The sequence below is a fragment of the Coregonus clupeaformis genome, chromosome 40 (assembly GCF_020615455.1).
Source record: "Coregonus clupeaformis isolate EN_2021a chromosome 40, ASM2061545v1, whole genome shotgun sequence".
Lineage (NCBI taxonomy): Eukaryota > Metazoa > Chordata > Actinopteri > Salmoniformes > Salmonidae > Coregonus > Coregonus clupeaformis.
The window spans coordinates 7,326,725-7,351,328 of record NC_059231.1 but is presented as its reverse complement, the minus strand read 5'-3'; the positions used below and the strand labels follow the sequence as shown (position 1 = coordinate 7,351,328).

The 24,604-nt window shown below is 49.6% G+C and overlaps 1 protein-coding gene across 1 annotated transcript in view; it reads left to right on the top strand.

The window, feature by feature from the left end:
• dip2a (disco-interacting protein 2 homolog A) overlaps positions 1-24,604 on the top strand; it is a 365,626-nt gene that overhangs the window by 144,836 nt on the left and 196,186 nt on the right. The window contains exons 2-4 of the mRNA XM_045212065.1: positions 11,065-11,136; positions 23,261-23,380; positions 23,697-23,816. Of these exons, the coding sequence (XP_045068000.1) occupies positions 11,065-11,136; positions 23,261-23,380; positions 23,697-23,816 (312 nt within the window). The remainder of the gene's footprint in view (positions 1-11,064; positions 11,137-23,260; positions 23,381-23,696; positions 23,817-24,604) is intronic.

Sequence of the window (24,604 nt, the reverse complement as noted above, 5' to 3'; positions counted from 1 at the left end):
CTCTCTGAACACTGTGCTACAGTAGACCTCTCTCTCTCTCTGAACACTGTGCTACAGTAGACCTCTCTCTCTCTGAACACTGTGCTACAGTAGACCTCTCTCTCTCTCTGAACACTGTGCTACAGTAGACCTCTCTCTCTCTGAACACTGTGCTACAGTAGACTCTCTCTCTGAACACTGTGCTACAGTAGACCTCTCTCTCTGAACACTGTGCTACAGTAGACCTCTCTCTCTGAACACTGTGCTACAGTAGACCTCTCTCTCTGAACACTGTGCTACAGTAGACCTCTCTCTGAACACTGTGCTACAGTAGACCTCTCTCTCTGAACACTGTGCTACAGTAGACCTCTCTCTCTGAACACTGTGCTACAGTAGACCTCTCTCTCTCTGAACACTGTGCTACAGTAGACCTCTCTCTCTGAACACTGTGCTACAGTAGACCTCTCTCTCTCTGAACACTGTGCTACAGTAGACCTTCTCTCTCTGAACACTGTGCTACAGTAGACCCTCTCTCTCTGAACACTGTGCTACAGTAGACCTCTCTCTCTCTGAACACTGTGCTACAGTAGACCTCTCTCTCTCTCTCTGAACACTGTGCTACAGTAGACCTCTCTCTCTCTGAACACTGTGCTACAGTAGACCTCTCTCTGAACACTGTGCTACAGTAGACCTCTCTCTCTGAACACTGTGCTACAGTAGACCTCTCTCTCTGAACACTGTGCTACAGTAGACCTCTCTCTGAACACTGTGCTACAGTAGACCTCTCTCTCTCTGAACACTGTGCTACAGTAGACCTCTCTCTGAACACTGTGCTACAGTAGACCTCTCTCTCTCTCTGAACACTGTGCTACAGTAGACCTCTCTCTCTCTGAACACTGTGCTACAGTAGACCCTCTCTCTGAACACTGTGCTACAGTAGACCTCTCTCTCTCTGAACACTGTGCTACAGTAGACCTCTCTCTCTGAACACTGTGCTACAGTAGACCTCTCTCTGAACACTGTGCTACAGTAGACCTCTCTCTCTCTCTGAACACTGTGCTACAGTAGACCTCTCTCTCTGAACACTGTGCTACAGTAGACCTCTCTCTCTGAACACTGTGCTACAGTAGAGCTCTCTCTCTGAACACTGTGCTACAGTAGACTCTCTCTCTCTCTCTGAACACTGTGCTACAGTAGACCTCCCTCTCTCTGAACACTGTGCTACAGTAGACCTCTCTCTCTGAACACTGTGCTACAGTAGACCTCTCTCTGAACACTGTGCTACAGTAGACCTCTCTCTCTGAACACTGTGCTACAGTAGACCCTCTCTCTGAACACTGTGCTACAGTAGACCTCTCTCTGAACACTGTGCTACAGTAGACCTCTCTCTCTGAACACTGTGCTACAGTAGACCTCTCTCTCTGAACACTGTGCTACAGTAGACCTCTCTCTGAACACTGTGCTACAGTAGACTCTCTCTCTCTGAACACTGTGCTACAGTAGACCTCTCTCTCTCTCTGAACACTGTGCTACAGTAGACCTCTCTCTCTCTGAACACTGTGCTACAGTAGACCTCTCTCTGAACACTGTGCTACAGTAGACCTCTCTCTCTCCCTCTGAACACTGTGCTACAGTAGACCTCTCTCTCTCTCTCTGAACACTGTGCTACAGTAGACCTCTCTCTCTCTCTGAACACTGTGCTACAGTAGACCTCTCTCTGAACACTGTGCTACAGTAGACCTCTTCCTCTGAACACTGTGCTACAGTAGACCTCTCTCTCTCTGAACACTGTGCTACAGTAGACCTCTCTCTCTGAACACTGTGCTACAGTAGACCTCTCTCTCTCTCTCTGAACACTGTGCTACAGTAGACCTCTCTCTCTCTCTCTGAACACTGTGCTACAGTAGACCTCTCTCTCTCTCTGAACACTGTGCTACAGTAGACCTCTCTCTCTGAACACTGTGCTACAGTAGACTCTCTCTCTCTGAACACTGTGCTACAGTAGACCTCTCTCTCTCTCTGAACACTGTGCTACAGTAGACCTCTCTCTCTGAACACTGTGCTACAGTAGACCTCTCTCTCTGAACACTGTGCTACAGTAGACCTCTCTCTCTGAACACTGTGCTACAGTAGACCTCTCTCTCTGAACACTGTGCTACAGTAGACCTCTCTCTGAACACTGTGCTACAGTAGACCTCTCTCTCTCTGAACACTGTGCTACAGTAGACCTCTCTCTGAACACTGTGCTACAGTAGACCTCTCTCTGAACACTGTCCTACAGTAGACCTCTCTCTCTCTGAACACTGTGCTACAGTAGACCTCTCTCTCTCTCTGAACACTGTGCTACAGTAGACCTCTCTCTCTGAACACTGTGCTACAGTAGACCTCTCTCTCTGAACACTGTGCTACAGTAGACCTCTCTCTCTCTCTGAACACTGTCCTACAGTAGACCTCTCTCTCTCTCTTAACACTGTGCTACAGTAGACCTCTCTCTCTGAACACTGTCCTACAGTAGACCTCTCTCTCTCTGAACACTGTCCTACAGTAGACCTCTCTCTCTGAACACTGTGCTACAGTAGACCTCTCTCTCTCTCTGAACACTGTGCTACAGTAGACCTCTCTCTCTCTGAACACTGTGCTACAGTAGACCTTCTCTCTCTCTCTCTGAACACTGTGCTACAGTAGACCTCTCTCTCTGAACACTGTGCTACAGTAGACTTCTCTCTCTGAACACTGTGCTACAGTAGACCTCTCTCTCTGAACACTGTGCTACAGTAGACCTCTCTCTCTCTGAACACTGTGCTACAGTAGACCCTCTCTCTGAACACTGTGCTACAGTAGACTCTCTCTCTGAACACTGTGCTACAGTAGACCTCTCTCTCTGAACACTGTGCTACAGTAGACCTCTCTCTCTCTCTCTGAACACTGTGCTACAGTAGACCTCTCTCTCTCTGAACACTGTGCTACAGTAGACCTCTCTCTGAACACTGTGCTACAGTAGACCTCTCTCTGAACACTGTGCTACAGTAGACCTCTCTCTCTGAACACTGTGCTACAGTAGACCTCTCTCTCTCTCTGAACACTGTGCTACAGTAGACCTCTCTCTCTGAACACTGTGCTACAGTAGACCTCTCTCTCCCTCTGAACACTGTGCTACAGTAGACCTCTCTCTCTCCCTCTGAACACTGTGCTACAGTAGACCTCTCTCTCTCTGAACACTGTGCTACAGTAGACCTCTCTCTCTGAACACTGTGCTACAGTAGACCTCTCTCTCTCTCTGAACACTGTGCTACAGTAGACCTCTCTCTCTGAACACTGTGCTACAGTAGACCTCTCTCTCTGAACACTGTGCTACAGTAGACCTCTCTCTCTCTGAACACTGTGCTACAGTAGACCTCTCTCTCTGAACACTGTGCTACAGTAGACTCTCTCTCTCTGAACACTGTGCTACAGTAGACCTCTCTCTCTCTGAACACTGTGCTACAGTAGACCTCTCTCTCTCTCTGAACACTGTGCTACAGTAGACCTCTCTCTCTGAACACTGTGCTACAGTAGACCTCTCTCTCTCTGAACACTGTGCTACAGTAGACTCTCTCTCTCTGAACACTGTGCTACAGTAGACCTCTCTCTCTCTGAACACTGTGCTACAGTAGACCTCTCTCTCTGAACACTGTGCTACAGTAGACCTCTCTCTCTCTGAACACTGTGCTACAGTAGACCTCTCTCTCTCTCTGAACACTGTGCTACAGTAGACCTCTCTCTGAACACTGTGCTACAGTAGACCTCTCTCTCTGAACACTGTGCTACAGTAGACCTCTCTCTGAACACTGTGCTACAGTAGACCTCTCTCTCTCTGAACACTGTGCTACAGTAGACCTCTCTCTGAACACTGTGCTACAGTAGACCTCTCTCTCTCTCTGAACACTGTGCTACAGTAGACCTCTCTCTCTGAACACTGTGCTACAGTAGACCTCTCTCTGAACACTGTGCTACAGTAGACCTCTCTCTCTCTCTGAACACTGTGCTACAGTAGACCTCTCTCTGAACACTGTGCTACAGTAGACCTCTCTCTGAACACTGTGCTACAGTAGACCTCTCTCTCTCTCTCTCTGAACACTGTGCTACAGTAGACCTCTCTCTCTCTCTCTCTGAACACTGTGCTACAGTAGACCTCTCTCTCTCTCTCTGAACACTGTGCTACAGTAGACCTCTCTCTCTCTGAACACTGTGCTACAGTAGACCTCTCTCTCTCTCTGAACACTGTGCTACAGTAGACCCTCTCTCTCTGAACACTGTGCTACAGTAGACCTCTCTCTCTCTCTGAACACTGTGCTACAGTAGACCTCTCTCTCTCTGAACACTGTGATACAGTAGACCTCTCTCTCTCTCTGAACACTGTGCTACAGTAGACCTCTCTCTCTGAACACTGTGCTACAGTAGACCTCTCTCTCTCTGAACACTGTGCTACAGTAGACCTCTCCTCTCTCTCTGAACACTGTGCTACAGTAGACCTCTCTCTGAACACTGCTACAGTAGACCTCTCTCTGAACACTGTGCTACAGTAGACCTCTCTCTCTCTGAACACTGTGCTACAGTAGACCTCTCTCTCTGAACACTGTGCTACAGTAGACCTCTCTCTCTGAACACTGCTACAGTAGACCTCTCTCTCTGAACACTGTGCTACAGTAGACCTCTCTCTCTCTGAACACTGTGCTACAGTAGACCTCTCTCTCTGAACACTGTGCTACAGTAGACCTCTCTCTCTGAACACTGTGCTACAGTAGACCTCTCTCTGAACACTGTGCTACAGTAGACCTCTCTCTCTGAACACTGTGCTACAGTAGACCTCTCTCTGAACACTGTGCTACAGTAGACCTCTCTCTCTGAACACTGTGCTACAGTAGACCTCTCTCTGAACACTGTGCTACAGTAGACCTCTCTCTCTGAACACTGTGCTACAGTACACCTCTCTCTGAACACTGTGCTACAGTAGACCTCTCTCTCTGAACACTGTGCTACAGTAGACCTCTCTCTCTGAACACTGTGCTACAGTAGACCTCTCTCTCTGAACACTGTGCTACAGTAGACCTCTCTCTCTCTGAACACTGTGCTACAGTAGACCTCTCTCTGAACACTGTCCTACAGTAGACCTCTCTCTCTCTGAACACTGTGCTACAGTAGACCTTTCTCTCTCTCTTAACACTGTGCTACAGTAGACCTTCTCTCTCTCTCTGAACACTGTGCTACAGTAGGTCTCTCTCTCTCTCTGAACACTGTGCTACAGTAGACCTCTCTCTCTGAACACTGTGCTACAGTAGACCTCTCTCTCTCTGAACACTGTGCTACAGTAGACTCTCTCTCTCTGAACACTGTGCTACAGTAGACTCTCTCTCTCTGAACACTGTGCTACAGTAGACCTCTCTCTGAACACTGTGCTACAGTAGACCTCTCTCTCTGAACACTGTGCTACAGTAGACCTCTCTCTCTGAACACTGTGCTACAGTAGACCTCTCTCTGAACACTGTGCTACAGTAGACCTCTCTCTCTGAACACTGTGCTACAGTAGACCTCTCTCTGAACACTGTGCTACAGTAGACCTCTCTCTCTGAACACTGTGCTACAGTAGACCTCTCTCTGAACACTGTGCTACAGTAGACCTCTCTCTCTCTGAACACTGCGCTACAGTAGACCTCTCTCTGAACACTGTGCTACAGTAGACCTCTCTCTGAACACTGTGCTACAGTAGACCTCTCTCTCTGAACACTGTGCTACAGTAGACCTCTCTCTCTCTGAACACTGTGCTACAGTAGACCTCTCTCTCTGAACACTGTGCTACAGTAGACCTCTCTCTCTCTGAACACTGTGCTACAGTAGACCCTCTCTCTGAACACTGTGCTACAGTAGACCTCTCTCTCTGAACACTGTGCTACAGTAGACTCTCTCTCTCTGAACACTGTGCTACAGTAGACCTCTCTCTCTCTCTGAACACTGTGCTACAGTAGACCCTCTCTCTCTGAACACTGTGCTACAGTAGACCTCTCTCTCTGAACACTGTGCTACAGTAGACCTCTCTCTCTGAACACTGTGCTACAGTAGACCTCTCTCTCTCTGAACACTGTGCTACAGTAGACCTCTCTCTCTGAACACTGTGCTACAGTAGACCTCTCTCTCTGAACACTGTGCTACAGTAGACCTCTCTCTCTCTGAACACTGTGCTACAGTAGACCTCTCTCTCTGAACACTGTGCTACAGTAGACCTCTCTGAACACTGTGCTACAGTAGACCCTCTCTCTCTCTGAACACTGTGCTACAGTAGACTCTCTCTCTGAACACTGTGCTACAGTAGACCCCTCTCTCTCTGAACACTGTGCTACAGTAGACCTCTCTCTGAACACTGTGCTACAGTAGACCTTCTCTCTCTGAACACTGTGCTACAGTAGACCTCTCTCTCTCTGAACACTGTGCTACAGTAGACCTCTCTCTCTGAACACTGTGCTACAGTAGACTCTCTCTCTCTGAACACTGTGCTACAGTAGACCTCTCTCTCTCTCTCTGAACACTGTGCTACAGTAGACCTCTCTCTCTCTGAACACTGTGCTACAGTAGACCTCTCTCTCTCTCTTCTGAACACTGTGCTACAGTAGACTCTCTCTCTGAACACTGTGCTACAGTAGACCTCTCTCTCTGAACACTGTGCTACAGTAGACCTCTCTCTCTGAACACTGTGCTACAGTAGACCTCTCTCTGAACACTGTGCTACAGTAGACCTCTCTCTGAACACTGTGCTACAGTAGACCTCTCTCTGAACACTGTGCTACAGTAGACCTCTCTCTCTCTGAACACTGTGCTACAGTAGACCTCTCTCTCTCTCTGAACACTGTGCTACAGTAGACCTCTCTCTCTGAACACTGTGCTACAGTAGACCTCTCTCTCTCTCTCTGAACACTGTGCTACAGTAGACCTCTCTCTGAACACTGTGCTACAGTAGACCTCTCTCTCTCTGAACACTGTGCTACAGTAGACCTCTCTCTCTCTCTCTGAACACTGTGCTACAGTAGACCTCTCTCTCTCTGAACACTGTGCTACAGTAGACCTCTCTCTCTGAACACTGTGCTACAGTAGACCTCTCTCTCTGAACACTGTGCTACAGTAGACCCTCTCTCTCTGAACACTGTGCTACAGTAGACCTCTCTCTGAACACTGCTACAGTAGACCTCTCTCTCTGAACACTGTGCTACAGTAGACCTCTCTCTCTCTGAACACTGTGCTACAGTAGACCTCTCTCTCTGAACACTGTGCTACAGTAGACCTCTCTCTCTCTGAACACTGTGCTACAGTAGACCTCTCTCTCTCTCTCTGAACACTGTGCTACAGTAGACCTCTCTCTCTGAACACTGTGCTACAGTAGACCTCTCTCTCTCTCTCTGAACACTGTGCTACAGTAGACCTCTCTCTCTGAACACTGTGCTACAGTAGACCTCTCTCTCTGAACACTGTGCTACAGTAGACCTCTCTCTCTGAACACTGTGCTACAGTAGACCTCTCTCTCTGAACACTGTGCTACAGTAGACCTCTCTCTCTGAACACTGTGCTACAGTAGACCTCTCTCTCTCTGAACACTGTGCTACAGTAGACTCTCTCTCTCTGAACACTGTGCTACAGTAGACCTCTCTCTCTCTCTCTGAACACTGTGCTACAGTAGACCTCTCTCTCTGAACACTGTGCTACAGTAGACCTCTCCTCTCTCTGAACACTGTGCTACAGTAGACCTCTCTCTCTCTCTCTGAACACTGTGCTACAGTAGACCTCTCTCTCTCTGAACACTGTGCTACAGTAGACCTCTCTCTCTGAACACTGTGCTACAGTAGACCTCTCTCTCTCTGAACACTGTGCTACAGTAGACCTCTCTCTGAACACTGTGCTACAGTAGACCTCTCTCTCTGAACACTGTGCTACAGTAGACCTCTCTCTGAACACTGTGCTACAGTAGACCTCTCTCTCTCTGAACACTGTGCTACAGTAGACCTCTCTCTCTGAACACTGTGCTACAGTAGACCTCTCTCTCTCTCTCTGAACACTGTGCTACAGTAGACCTCTCTCTCTGAACACTGTGCTACAGTAGACTCTCTCTCTCTGAACACTGTGCTACAGTAGACCTCTCTCTCTGAACACTGTCCTACAGTAGACCTCTCTCTCTCTCTCTGAACACTGTGCTACAGTAGACCTCTCTCTCTGAACACTGTGCTACAGTAGACCTCTCTCTCTCTCTCTCTGAACACTGCGCTACAGTAGACCTCTCTCTCTCTCTGAACACTGTGCTACAGTAGACCTCTCTCTCTCTGAACACTGTGCTACAGTAGACCTTCTCTCTCTCTGAACACTGTGCTACAGTAGACTCTCTCTCTCTGAACACTGTGCTACAGTAGACCTCTCTCTCTCTGAACACTGTGCTACAGTAGACCTCTCTCTCTCTGAACACTGTGCTACAGTAGACCTCTCTCTCTGAACACTGTGCTACAGTAGACTCTCTCTCTCTCTGAACACTGTGCTACAGTAGACTCTCTCTCTCTGAACACTGTGCTACAGTAGACCTCTCTCTCTCTGAACACTGTGCTACAGTAGACCTCTCTCTCTGAACACTGTGCTACAGTAGACCCCTCTCTCTCTGAACACTGTGCTACAGTAGACCTCTCTCTCTCTGAACACTGTGCTACAGTAGACCTCTCTCTCTCTCTGAACACTGTGCTACAGTAGACTCTCTCTCTCTGAACACTGTGCTACAGTAGACCTCTCTCTCTGAACACTGTGCTACAGTAGACTCTCTCTCTCTGAACACTGTGCTACAGTAGACCTCTCTCTCTGAACGCTGTGCTACAGTAGACCTCTCTCTCTCTGAACACTGTGCTACAGTAGACTCTCTCTCTCTGAACACTGTGCTACAGTAGACCTCTCTCTCTGAACACTGTGCTACAGTAGACCTCTCTCTCTCTGAACACTGTGCTACAGTAGACCTCTCTCTCTGAACACTGTGCTACAGTAGACCTCTCTCTGAACACTGTGCTACAGTAGACCTCTCTCTCTCTCTGAACACTGTCCTACAGTAGACCTCTCTCTCTCTCTCTCTCTGAACACTGTGCTACAGTAGACCTCTCTCTCTGAACACTGTGCTACAGTAGACCTCTCTCTCTCTGAACGCTGTCCTACAGTAGACCTCTCTCTCTCTCTGAACACTGTGCTACAGTAGACCTCTCTCTCTCTGAACACTGTGCTACAGTAGACCTCTCTCTCTCTGAACACTGTGCTACAGTAGACCTCTCTCTCTGAACACTGTGCTACAGTAGACCTCTCTCTCTCTCTGAACACTGTGCTACAGTAGACCTCTCTCTGAACACTGTGCTACAGTAGACCTCTCTCTCTGAACACTGTGCTACAGTAGACCTCTCTCTGAACACTGCTACAGTATACCTCTCTCTCTCTCTGAACACTGTGCTACAGTAGACCTCTCTCTCTCTGAACACTGTGCTACAGTAGACCTCTCTCTCTCTCTCTGAACACTGTGCTACAGTAGACCTCTCTCTGAACACTGTGCTACAGTAGACCTCTCTCTCTCTGAACACTGTGCTACAGTAGACCTCTCTCTCTCTGAACACTGTGCTACAGTAGACCTCTCTCTCTCTGAACGCTGTGCTACAGTAGACCTCTCTCTCTCTGAACACTGTGCTACAGTAGACCTCTCTCTCTCTGAACACTGTGCTACAGTAGACCTCTCTCTCTCTCTCTGAACGCTGTGCTACAGTAGACCTCTCTCTCTCTGAACACTGTGCTACAGTAGACCTCTCTCTCTCTGAACACTGTGCTACAGTAGACCTCTCTCTCTCTCTGAACACTGTGCTACAGTAGACCTCTCTCTCTCTGAACACTGTGCTACAGTAGACCTCTCTCTCTCTGAACACTGCGCTACAGTAGACCTCTCTCTCTCTCTCTGAACTAGTCTATTCTAGAGGTGATGTTATCAGTCAACTAGTCTATTCTAGAGGTTATCAGTCAACTAGTCTATTCTAGAGGTTATCAGTCAACTATTCTATTCTAGAGGTGATGTTGTCAGTCAACTAGTCTATTCTAGAGGTGATGTTGTCAGTCAACTAGTCAGTAGATTCATGGAGTGGCTGCCTTCAACTCTGTTGTTTGTAAACTGGTATGTAAACACGTTTATAGGCTCAGTGCACTCTGGATGGGAGGCTGTTTGTTTGTTTGTTAGAATAAAGCCAAAGGACTTGAGAGGGAGGGTTTATGTATTAAATTAGGAAGCCAAAGGACTTGAGAGTTCAGAGTATTGTACTGCTGTGTCCCAGATTAGACCAGACCAGACCAGGACAGACCATGATAGACCAGACTAGACCAGACCAGACCAGGACAGACCATGATAGACCAGACTAGACCAGACCAGACCAGGACAAACCATGATAGACCAGATTAGACCAGACCAGACCAGGACAGACCATGATAGACCAGACTAGACCAGACCAGACCAGGACAGACCATGATAGACCAGGCTAGACCAGACCAGACCAGACCAGGACAGACCATGATAGACCAGACTAGACTAGACCAGACCAGGACAGACCATGATAGACCAGACTAGACCAGACCAGACCAGGACAGACCATGATAGACCAGACTAGACCAGACCAGACCAGGACAGACCATGATAGACCAGACTAGACCAGACCAGACCAGGACAGACCATGATAGACCAGACTAGACCAGACCAGACCAGGACAGACCATGATAGACCAGACTAGACCAGACCAGACCAGGACAGACCATGATAGACCAGACTAGACCAGACCAGACCAGGACAGACCATGATAGACCAGACTAGACCAGACCAGACCAGGACAGACCATGATAGACCAGACTAGACCAGACCACAGCCTCTTAGGGCTAGAGGCTGGTGCTATGCTGGACTGGCTGCTTTGGGCCGGGAGTGGGTGACACAACACGTCACGACCACACATCTTATCTGATGGTCATCTGGGCCAGTGACTCACCACTGTCTCTCTCTCTCTCTCTCTGTCTCTCCAGGGGACATCACTCAGAAGGGATATGAAAAGAAGAGAGTCAAGCTGCTGGCCCCCTACAGCCCTCAGATACAAGGTAAGATGCCTCACCTGCTACAGCTATCATCACAGTACTCCATATCATCACAGTACTCCATATCATCACATTACTCCATATCATCACATTACTCCATATCATCACAGTACTCCATATCATCACATTACTCACTATCATCACATTACTCCATATCATCACATTACTCCATATCATCACATTACTCACTATCATCACATTACTCCATATCATCACATTACTCACTATCATCACATTACTCACTATCATCACATTACTCCATATCATCACAGTACTCCATATCATCACATTACTCCATATCATCACAGTACTCCATATCATCACATTACTCACTATCATCACATTACTCACTATCATCACAGTACTCCATATCATCACATTACTCACTATCACCACATTACTCCATATCATCACATTACTCACTATCATCACAGTACTCCATATCATCACAGTACTCCATATCATCACATTACTCACTATCATCACATTACTCACTATCATCACATTACTCACTATCATCACATTACTCACTATCATCACATTACTCCATATCATCACATTACGCCATATCATCACATTACTCCATATCATCACATTACTCACTATCATCACATTACTCCATGTCATCACATTACGCCATATCATCACATTACTCCATAGCATCACATTAACCTGCTACAGCTATCATCACATTACTCCATATCATCACATTACTCCATATCATCACATTACTCCATATCATCACATTACTCCATATCATCACAGTACTCCATATCATCACAGTACTCCATATCATCACAGTACTCCATATCATCACAGTACTCCATATCATCACAGTACTCCATATCATCACAGTACTCCATATCATCACAGTACTCACTATCATCACAGTACTCACTATCATCACAGTACTCCATATCATCACAGTACTCCATATCATCACAGTACTCCATATCATCACAGTACTCCATATCATCACATTACTCCATATCATCACATTACTCACTATCATCACATTACTCACTATCATCACATTACTCACTATCATCACATTACTCACTATCATCACATTACTCCATATCATCACATTACTCCATATCATCACATTACTCCATATCATCACATTACTCCATATCATCACATTACTCCATATCATCACATTACTCCATATCATCACATTACGCCATATCATCACATTACGCCATATCATCACATTACTCCATATCATCACATTACGCCATATCATCACATTACTCACTATCATCACATTACTCACTATCATCACATTACTCACTATCATCACATTACGCCATATCATCACATTACTCCATATCATCACATTACGCCATATCATCACATTACTCACTATCATCACATTACTCACTATCATCACATTACTCCATATCATCACATTACGCCATATCATCACATTACTCCATATCATCACATTACTCACTATCATCACATTACTCACTATCATCACATTACTCCATATCATCACATTACGCCATATCATCACATTACTCCATATCATCACATTGACCTGCTACAGCTATCATCACATTACTCACTATCATCACATTACTCCATATCATCACATTACTCCATATCATCACAGTACGCCATATCATCACATTACTCCATATCATCACATTACTCCATATCATCACATCATCACAGTACGCCATATCATCACATTACGCCATATCATCACATGACTCCATATCATCACATTACTCCATATCATCACATTACGCCATATCATCACATTACTCCATAACATCACATTACTCCATATCATCACAGTACGCCATATCATCACATTACTCCATATCATCACATTACTCCATATCATCACATTACTCCATATCATCACATTACTCCATATATCACAGTATTCCATATCATCACAGTACGCCATATCATCACAGTACGCCATATCATCACAGTACGCCATATCATCACATTACTCCATATCATCACATTACTCCATATCATCACAGTACACCATATCATCACATTACTCCATATCATCACAGTACACCATATCATCACATTACTCCATATCATCACATTACTCCATATCATCACAGTACTCCATATCATCACAGTACTCCATATCATCACAGTATGCCATATCATCACATTACTCCATATCATCACATTACTCCATATCATCACAGTACGCCATATATCACATTACTCCATATCATCACATTACTCCATATCATCACAGTACTCCATATCATCACAGTACTCACTATCATCACAGGACTCACTATCATCACAGGACTCACTAGCATCACAGGACTCACTATCATCACAGGACTCACTAGCATCACAGGACTCACTAGCATCACAGTACTCACTAGCATCACATTACTCACTATCATCACAGTACTCCATATCATCACAGTACTCACTAGCATCACAGTACTCACTAGCATCACATTACTCACTATCATCACAGTACTCCATATCATCACAGTACTCCATATCATCACAGTACTCCATATCATCACAGTACTCACTATCATCACAGTACTCACTATCATCACAGTACTCACTAGCATCACAATACTCACTATCATCACAGTACTCCATATCATCACAGTACTCACTAGCATCACAGTACTCACTAGCATCACAGTACTCCATATCATCACAGTACTCACTATCATCACAGTACTCACTAGCATCACAGTACTCACTAGCATCACAGTACTCACTATCATCACAGTACTCACTATCATCACAGTACTCCATATCATCACATTACTCCATATCATCACAGTACTCCATATCATCACAGTACTCACTATCATCACAGTACTCACTATCATCACAGTACTCACTAGCATCACAATACCACGGCTAACAAAAAAAGAAGGCGTATTAGCCAAAGTCACAGAATGGCACTTGATCCAGACAGATACTCTGTTCAATCTTTGCGCATCTTTTGAGTTCAATATCATTACATTTGGGGGGGAAAAAGCAACTTTTTTCAGAAACAGCCTTTTCCTTCCATGAATGAATCAATTAAACAATTATATAATCAATTTGACTTTGGTCAAAACAATCTAACAACATAATGGTAATAATTTATTTGAATGGTAAATCTCTTGATAAACTGGGTAAATCAAGATGCAGCCTATGTCTTTTCATAATACAGGTGAATGCATATTCAATAGGAGTGTGTGCATGCATTGAGTTATTGAGATTGTCATCTGTAGCCCCATAAAACCAGCTAAAACAATCTGTTTCCCTTCCATGTAGGACTTATTTTATTGTACTGATCAACAACATTTGCATAAAGTAGTTTCAGTTGGTGGTGGTGATGCACCTTAAAGTTGGTTGCCAACCGCCATATAAAGTCCAAAGAAGAAGAAGCCTGAAGGAGGACAGATTACTACTGAAAAAATATATAAACGCAACATGTAAAGTGTCCCATGTTTCATGAGTTGAAATAAAAGATCCCAGAAATGTTCCATATGCACAAAAAACATATTTCTCTAAAATGTTGTGCACAAATGTGTTTACATCCCTGTTAGTGAGCATTTCTCCCTTGCCAAGATAATCCATCCACCTGACAGGTGTGGCATATCAATAAGCTGATTAAACAGCATGATCATTACACAGGTGCACCTTGTACTGGGGACAATAAAACTAAACTACTAATCCAGCCAGATACCAGGTGTAGGCCTAGATCAGCATGATGTTTCTTCTAAAACAGAGACAAATAGGCTAAGCTTGAATATGTTATAATGTAACATCCAATTAGTTAATTTGTTGTCATGTCAAACACCAATGTACTCAGTGTTGCCCACTATGTTCCAACTATGGAATTAGAATAATCATTATATTTCCATGATTCCAATAGTAATTAACTAGGACTAGAATCTTTGCCGATATCATACAGCCATACATGGTACAGTGTGCAGGACATGCTTAAAGTTATTTTGGGTTGAAGTTGGATTGAACAGTATAAAACAATCAGAATGGAGAAAGACCCAGGGTCATGAACTACTCATAAAGCAGATTTAAAACGTGTATTATTCAAAAATGTTAAATACCGTCATACCGTCAGATGTGAGAAATATTGTGATATGATATTTTGGACATATTGCCCAGCCCTATCTCTGCAGATAGAAAACAGGATCCAGACGTCGTCTCAGGGTTAGTGGTGAATGTGTCTGGTCCAGACGTCGGGTCAGGGTTAGTGGTGAATGTGTCTGGTCCAGACGTCGGGTCAGGGTTAGTGGTGAATGTGTCTGGTCCAGACGTCGGGTCAGGGTCAGGGTTAGTGGTGAATGTGTCTGGTCCAGACGTCGGGTCAGGGTTAGTGGTGAATGTGTCTGGTCCAGACGTCGGGTCAGGGTTAGTGGTGAATGTGTCTGGTCCAGACGTCGGGTCAGGGTTAGTGGTGAATGTGTCTGGTCCAGACGTGGGGTCAGGGTCAGGGTTAGTGGTGAATGTGTCTGGTCCAGACGTCGGGTCAGGGTTAGTGGTGAATGTGTCTGGTCCAGACGTCGGGTCAGGGTTAGTGGTGAATGTGTCTGGTCCAGACGTCGGGTCAGGGTTAGTGGTGAATGTGTCTGGTCCAGACGTCGGGTCAGGGTTAGTGGTGAATGTGTCTGGTCCAGACGTCGGGTCAGGGTCAGGGTTAGTGGTGAATGTGTCTGGTCCAGACGTCGGGTCAGGGTTAGTGGTGAATGTGTCTGGTCCAGACGTCGGGTCAGGGTTAGTGGTGAATGTGTCTGGTCCAGACGTCGGGTCAGGGTTAGTGGTGAATGTGTCTGGTCCAGACGTCGGGTCAGGGTTAGTGGTGAATGTGTCTGGTCCAGACGTCGGGTCAGGGTCAGGGTTAGTGGTGAATGTGTCTGGTCCAGACGTCGGGTCAGGGTTAGTGGTGAATGTGTCTGGTCCAGACGTCGGGTCAGGGTCAGGGTTAGTGGTGAATGTGTCTGGTCCAGACGTCGGGTCAGGGTTAGTGGTGAATGTGTCTGGTCCAGACGTGGGGTCAGGGTCAGGGTTAGTGGTGAATGTGTCTGGTCCAGACGTCGGGTCAGGGTTAGTGGTGAATGTGTCTGGTCCAGACGTCGGGTCAGGGTTAGTGGTGAATGTGTCTGGTCCAGACGTGGGGTCAGGGTCAGGGTTAGTGGTGAATGTGTCTGGTCCAGACGTCGGGTCAGGGTTAGTGGTGAATGTGTCTGGTCCAGACGTCGGGTCAGGGTTAGTGGTGAATGTGTCTGGTCCAGACGTCGGGTCAGGGTCAGGGTTAGTGGTGAATGTGTCTGGTCCAGACGTCGGGTCAGGGTTAGTGGTGAATGTGTCTGGTCCAGACGTCGGGTCAGGGTTAGTGGTGAATGTGTCTGGTCCAGACGTCGGGTCAGGGTCAGGGTTAGTGGTGAATGTGTCTGGTCCAGACGTCGGGTCAGGGTTAGTGGTGAATGTGTCTGGTCCAGACGTCGGGTCAGGGTTAGTGGTGAATGTGTCTGGTCCAGACGTCGGGTCAGGGTTAGTGGTGAATGTGTCTGGTCCAGACGTGGGGGTCAGGGTCAGGGTTAGTGGTGAATGTGTCTGGTCCAGACGTCCGGGTCAGGGTCAGGGTTAGTGGTGAATGTGTCTGGTCCAGACGTCGGGTCAGGGTTAGTGGTGAATGTGTCTGGTCCAGACGTCGGGTCAGGGTTAGTGGTGAATGTGTCTGGTCCAGACGTCGGGTCAGGGTTAGTGGTGAATGTGTCTGGTCCAGACGTGGGGTCAGGGTCAGGGTTAGTGGTGAATGTGTCTGGTCCAGACGCTCGGGTCAGGGTTAGTGGTGAATGTGTCTGGTCCAGACGTCGGGTCAGGGTTAGTGGTGAATGTGTCTGGTCCAGACGTGGGGTCAGGGTCAGGGTTAGTGGTGAATGTGTCTGGTCCAGACGTCGGGTCAGGGTTAGTGGTGAATGTGTCTGGTCCAGACGTCGGGTCAGGGTCAGGGTTAGTGGTGAATGTGTCTGGTCCAGACGTCGGGTCAGGGTTAGTGGTGAATGTGTCTGGTCCAGACGTCGGGTCAGGGTTAGTGGTGAATGTGTCTGGTCCAGACGTCGGGTCAGGGTTAGTGGTGAATGTGTCTGGTCCAGACGTCGGGTCAGGGTCAGGGTTAGTGGTGAATGTGTCTGGTCCAGACGTCGGGTCAGGGTTAGTGGTGAATGTGTCTGGTCCAGACGCCGGGTCAGGGTTAGTGGTGAATGTGTCTGGTCCAGACGTCGGGTCAGGGTTAGTGGTGAATGTGTCTGGTCCAGACGTCGGGTCAGGGTCAGGGTTAGTGGTGAATGTGTCTGGTCCAGACGTCGGGTCAGGGTTAGTGGTGAATGTGTCTGGTCCAGACGTCGGGTCAGGGTTAGTGGTGAATGTGTCTGGTCCAGACGTCGGGTCAGGGTTAGTGGTGAATGTGTCTGGTCCAGACGTCGGGTCAGGGTTAGTGGTGAATGTGTCTGGTCCAGACGTCGGGTCAGGGTTAGTGGTGAATGTGTCTGGTCCAGACGTCGGGTCAGGGTTAGTGGTGAATGTGTCTGGTCCAGACGTCGGGTCAGGGTTAGTGGTGAATGTGTCTGGTCCAGACGTCGGGTCAGGGTTAGTGGTGAATGTGTCTGGTCCAGACGCGGGGTCAGGGTCAGGGTTAGTGGTGAATGTGTCTGGTCCAGACGTCGGGTCAGGGTTAGTGGTGAATGTGTCTGGTCCAGACGTCGGGTCAGGGTCAGGGTTAGTGGTGAATGTGTCTGGTCCAGACGTCGGGTCAGGGTTAGTGGTGAATGTGTCTGGTCCAGACGTCGGGTCAGGGTTAGTGGTGAATGTGTCTGGTCCAGACGTCGGGTCAGGGTTAGTGGTGAATGTGTCTGGTCCAGACGTCGGGTCAGGGTTAGTGGTGAATGTGTCTGGTCCAGACGTCGGGTCAGGGTTAGTGGTGAATGTGTCTGGTCCAGACGTGGGGTCAGGGTCAGGGTTAGTGGTGAATGTGTCTGGTCCAGACGTCGGGTCAGGGTTAGTGGTGAATGTGTCTGGTCCAGACGTCGGGTCAGGGTCAGGGTTAGTGGTGAATGTGTCTGGTCCAGACGTCGGGTCAGGGTTAGTGGTGAATGTGTCTGGTCCAGACGTCGGGTCAGGGTTAGTGGTGAATGTGTCTGGTCCAGACGTCGGGTCAGGGTCAGGGTTAGTGGTGAATGTGTCTGGTCCAGACGTCGGGTCAGGGTCAGGGTTAGTGGTGAATGTGTCTGGTCCAGACGTCGGGTCAGGGTTAGTGGTGAATGTGTCTGGTCCAGACGTCGGGTCAGGGTTAGTGGTGAATGTGTCTGGTCCAGACGTCGGGTCAGGGTTAGTGGTGAATGTGTCTGGTCCAGACGTCGGGTCAGGGTTAGTGGTGAATGTGTCTGGTCCAGACGTCGGGTCAGGGTCAGGGTTAGTGGTGAATGTGTCTGGTCCAGACGTCGGGTCAGGGTTAGTGGTGAATGTGTCTGGTCCAGACGTGGGGTCAGGGTCAGGGTTAGTGGTGAATGTGTCTGGTCCAGACGTCGGGTCAGGGTTAGTGGTGAATGTGTCTGGTCCAGACGTCGGGTCAGGGTTAGTGGTGAATGTGTCTGGTCCAGATGTGGGGTCAGGGTCAGGGTTAGTGGTGAATGTGTCTGGTCCAGACGTCGGGTCAGGGTTAGTGGTGAATGTGTCTGGTCCAGACGTCGGGTCAGGGTTAGTGGTGAATGTGTCTGGTCCAGACGTCGGGTCAGGGTTAGTGGTGAATGTGTCTGGTCCAGACGTCGGGTCAGGGTTAGTGGTGAATGTGTCTGGTCCAGACGTCGGGTCAGGGTTAGTGGTGAATGTGTCTGGTCCAGACGTCGGGTCAGGGTTAGTGGTGAATGTGTCTGGTCCAGACGTCGGGTCAGGGTTAGTGGTGAATGTGTCTGGTCCAGACGTCGGGTCAGGGTTAGTGGTGAATGTGTCTGGTCCAGACGTCGGGTCAGGGTTAGTGGTGAATGTGTCTGGTCCAGACGTCGGGTCAGGGTTAGTGGTGAATGTGTCTGGTCCAGACGTGGGGTCAGGGTCAGGGTTAGTGGTGAATGTGTCTGGTCCAGACGTCGGGTCAGGGTTAGTGGTGAATGTGTCTGGTCCAGACGTCGGGTCAGGGTCAGGGTTAGTGGTGAATGTGTCTGGTCCAGACGTGGGGTCAGGGTCAGGGTTAGTGGTGAATGTGTCTGGTCCAGACGTCGGGTCAGGGTTAGTGGTGAATGTGTCTGGTCCAGACGTCGGGTCAGGGTTAGTGGTGAATGTGTCTGGTCCAGACGTCGGGTCAGGGTTAGTGGTGAATGTGTCTGGTCCAGACGTCGGGTCAGGGTCAGGGTTAGTGGTGAATGTGTCTGGTCCAGACGTCGGGTCAGGGTTAGTGGTGAATGTGTCTGGTCCAGACGTCGGGTCAGGGTTAGTGGTGAATGTGTCTGGTCCAGACGTGGGGTCAGGGTCAGGGTTAGTGGTGAATGTGTCTGGTCCAGACGTGGGGTCAGGGTCAGGGTTAGTGGTGAATGTGTCTGGTCCAGACGTCGGGTCAGGGTTAGTGGTGAATGTGTCTGGTCCAGACGTCGGGTCAGGGTTAGTGGTGAATGTGTCTGGTCCAGACGTCGGGTCAGGGTTAGTGGTGAATGTGTCTGGTCCAGACGTCGGGTCAGGGTTAGTGGTGAATGTGTCTGGTCCAGACGTCGGGTCAGGGTTAGTGGTGAATGTGTCTGGTCCAGACGTCGGGTCAGGGTTAGTGGTGAATGTGTCTGGTCCAGACGTCGGGTCAGGGTTAGTGGTGAATGTGTCTGGTCCAGACGTCGGGTCAGGGTCAGGGTTAGTGGTGAATGTGTCTGGTCCAGACGTCGGGTCAGGGTTAGTGGTGAATGTGTCTGGTCCAGACGTCGGGTCAGGGTTAGTGGTGAATGTGTCTGGTCCAGACGTCGGGTCAGGGTTAGTGGTGAATGTGTCTGGTCCAGACGTCGGGTCAGGGTTAGTGGTGAATGTGTCTGGTCCAGACGTCGGGTCAGGGTTAGTGGTGAATGTGTCTGGTCCAGACGTGGGGTCAGGGTCAGGGTTAGTGGTGAATGTGTCTGGTCCAGACGTCGGGTCAGGGTTAGTGGTGAATGTGTCTGGTCCAGACGTCGGGTCAGGGTCAGGGTTAGTGGTGAATGTGTCTGGTCCAGACGTCGGGTCAGGGTTAGTGGTGAATGTGTCTGGTCCAGACGTCGGGTCAGGGTTAGTGGTGAATGTGTCTGGTCCAGACGTCGGGTCAGGGTTAGTGGTGAATGTGTCTGGTCCAGACGTGGGGTCAGGGTCAGGGTTAGTGGTGAATGTGTCTGGTCCAGACGTGGGGTCAGGGTCAGGGTTAGTGGTGAATGTGTCTGGTCCAGACGTGGGGTCAGGGTCAGGGTTAGTGGTGAATGTGTCTGGTCCAGACGTCGGGTCAGGGTTAGTGGTGAATGTGTCTGGTCCAGACGTCGGGTCAGGGTCAGGGTTAGTGGTGAATGTGTCTGGTCCAGACGTCGGGTCAGGGTTAGTGGTGAATGTGTCTGGTCCAGACGTCGGGTCAGGGTTAGTGGTGAATGTGTCTGGTCCAGACGTCGGGTCAGGGTCAGGGTTAGTGGTGAATGTGTCTGGTCCAGACGTCGGGTCAGGGTTAGTGGTGAATGTGTCTGGTCCAGACGTCGGGTCAGGGTTAGTGGTGAATGTGTCTGGTCCAGACGTCGGGTCAGGGTTAGTGGTGAATGTGTCTGGTCCAGACGTCGGGTCAGGGTCAGGGTTAGTGGTGAATGTGTCTGGTCCAGACGTCGGGTCAGGGTTAGTGGTGAATGTGTCTGGTCCAGACGTCGGGTCAGGGTTAGTGGTGAATGTGTCTGGTCCAGACGTCGGGTCAGGGTTAGTGGTGAATGTGTCTGGTCCAGACGTCGGGTCAGGGTCAGGGTTAGTGGTGAATGTGTCTGGTCCAGACGTCGGGTCAGGGTTAGTGGTGAATGTGTCTGGTCCAGACGTCGGGTCAGGGTTAGTGGTGAATGTGTCTGGTCCAGACGTCGGGTCAGGGTTAGTGGTGAATGTGTCTGGTCCAGACGTCGGGTCAGGGTCAGGGTTAGTGGTGAATGTGTCTGGTCCAGACGTCGGGTCAGGGTTAGTGGTGAATGTGTCTGGTCCAGACGTCGGGTCAGGGTTAGTGGTGAATGTGTCTGGTCCAGACGTCGGGTCAGGGTTAGTGGTGAATGTGTCTGGTCCAGACGTCGGGTCAGGGTTAGTGGTGAATGTGTCTGGTCCAGACGTCGGGTCAGGGTTAGTGGTGAATGTGTCTGGTCCAGACGTGGGGTCAGGGTCAGGGTTAGTGGTGAATGTGTCTGGTCCAGACGTCGGGTCAGGGTTAGTGGTGAATGTGTCTGGTCCAGACGTCGGGTCAGGGTCAGGGTTAGTGGTGAATGTGTCTGGTCCAGACGTCGGGTCAGGGTTAGTGGTGAATGTGTCTGGTCCAGACGTCGGGTCAGGGTTAGTGGTGAATGTGTCTGGTCCAGACGTCGGGTCAGGGTTAGTGGTGAATGTGTCTGGTCCAGACGTCGGGTCAGGGTCAGGGTTAGTGGTGAATGTGTCTGGTCCAGACGTCGGGTCAGGGTTAGTGGTGAATGTGTCTGGTCCAGACGTCGGGTCAGGGTTAGTGGTGAATGTGTCTGGTCCAGACGTCGGGTCAGGGTTAGTGGTGAATGTGTCTGGTCCAGACGTCGGGTCAGGGTTAGTGGTGAATGTGTCTGGTCCAGACGTCGGGTCAGGGTTAGTGGTGAATGTGTCTGGTCCAGACGTCGGGTCAGGGTTAGTGGTGAATGTGTCTGGTCCAGACGTCGGGTCAGGGTTAGTGGTGAATGTGTCTGGTCCAGACGTGGGGTCAGGGTCAGGGTTAGTGGTGAATGTGTCTGGTCCAGACGTGGGGTCAGGGTCAGGGTTAGTGGTGAATGTGTCTGGTCCAGACGTCGGGTCAGGGTTAGTGGTGAATGTGTCTGGTCCAGACGTGGGGTCAGGGTCAGGGTTAGTGGTGAATGTGTCTGGTCCAGACGTCGGGTCAGGGTTAGTGGTGAATGTGTCTGGTCCAGACGTCGGGTCAGGGTCAGGGTTAGTGGTGAATGTGTCTGGTCCAGACGTCGGGTCAGGGTCAGGGTTAGTGGTGAATGTGTCTGGTCCAGACGTCGGGTCAGGGTTAGTGGTGAATGTGTCTGGTCCAGACGTGGGGTCAGGGTCAGGGTTAGTGGTGAATGTGTCTGGTCCAGACGTCGGGTCAGGGTTAGTGGTGAATGTGTCTGGTCCAGACGTCGGGTCAGGGTTAGTGGTGAATGTGTCTGGTCCAGACGTGGGGTCAGGGTCAGGGTTAGTGGTGAATGTGTCTGGTCCAGACGTCGGGTCAGGGGTTAGTGGTGAATGTGTCTGGTCCAGACGTCGGGTCAGGGTTAGTGGTGAATGTGTCTGGTCCAGACGTCGGGTCAGGGTTAGTGGTGAATGTGTCTGGTCCAGACGTGGGGTCAGGGTCAGGGTTAGTGGTGAATGTGTCTGGTCCAGACGTCGGGTCAGGGTTAGTGGTGAATGTGTCTGGTCCAGACGTCGGGTCAGGGTTAGTGGTGAATGTGTCTGGTCCAGACGTCGGGTCAGGGTTAGTGGTGAATGTGTCTGGTCCAGACGTCGGGTCAGGGTTAGTGGTGAATGTGTCTGGTCCAGACGTCGGGTCAGGGTTAGTGGTGAATGTGTCTGGTCCAGACGTCGGGTCAGGGTCAGGGTTAGTGGTGAATGTGTCTGGTCCAGACGTCGGGTCAGGGTTAGTGGTGAATGTGTCTGGTCCAGACGTCGGGTCAGGGTTAGTGGTGAATGTGTCTGGTCCAGACGTGGGGTCAGGGTCAGGGTTAGTGGTGAATGTGTCTGGTCCAGACGTCGGGTCAGGGTTAGTGGTGAATGTGTCTGGTCCAGACGTCGGGTCAGGGTTAGTGGTGAATGTGTCTGGTCCAGACGTCGGGTCAGGGTTAGTGGTGAATGTGTCTGGTCCAGACGTCGGGTCAGGGTCAGGGTTAGTGGTGAATGTGTCTGATCATGTGTTGCTGTGTGTCTCTAGGTGTAGACCCGTCTCTGCAGATAGAAAACAGGATCCAGACGTCGTCTCAGGCTGCTCCACCAGGATCCAAACACAACAAGTCCCGGGCCGCCAACACACGGGATGAACGCTTCAGATCTGGTAAGAGGAGGACAATCATACAGGATCAGATGGACTGGGGGGTTCAGTAACCCTTAGAGGCAGTTTCCCACACACAGACTGAAAATCAAGCTCAAAGGAGAATCTCTATTGGAAATGCCTTGTCGTCTAGCATTTGGCTTAACTGTCTTGGAAACCACCCCTAAATGTTTATTATGGTTGGGATAAGACCTTCAAGTGTCTGTTCCAAAGCTGACATCACCTACAGGATGTTTTTCAGGAAGTGTTCACACAGTGCATGCAGGATATCTATCATACTGTGTAATACAAGGATGACCTGATCTGTGCGTTTGTCCAGACCTGCATACAGAAGCCGTCCACGCTGCCTTGGCCAAGTACAAAGAGAGGAAGATGCCAATGCCCTCCAAGAGACGCTCTGTTCTAGTTCAGTCCTCTGTAGAGGCATGCACTCCCCCAGGTAAGGTCATACTACATTACCCACAACTCACCTGGGCCTTAAACCATACACCCTGCTACCCACAACCCATCTGAGCCTTAGACCACACCCCCTGCTACCCACAACCCATCCGGGCCTTAGACCACACCCCCTGCTACCCACAACCCATCTGAGCCTTAGACCACACCCCCTGCTACCCACAACCCATCCGGGCCTTAGACCACACCCCCTGCTACCCACAACCCATCTGAGCCTTAGACCACACCCCCTGCTACCCACAACCCATCCGGGCCTTAGACCACACCCCCTGCTACCCACAACCCATCTGAGCCTTAGACCACACCCCCTGCTACCCACAACCCATCTGAGCCTTAGACCACACCCCCTGCTACCCACAACCCATCTGAGCCTTAGACCACACCCCCTGCTACCCACAACCCATCCGGGCCTTAGACCACACCCCCTGCTACCCACAACCCATCTGAGCCTTAGACCACACCCCTGCTACCCACAACCCATCTGAGCCTTAGACCACACCCCCTGCTACCCACAACCCATCTGAGCCTTAGACCACACCCCCTGCTACCCACAACCCATCCGGGCCTTAGACCACACCCCCTGCTACCTACAACCCATCTGAGCCTTAGACCACACCCCCTGCTACCCACAACCCATCCGGGCCTTAGACCACACCCCCTGCTACCCACAACCCATCCGGGCCTTAGACCACACCCCCTGCTACCCACAACCCATCTGAGCCTTAGACCACACCCCCTGCTACCCACAACCCATCCGGGCCTTAGACCACA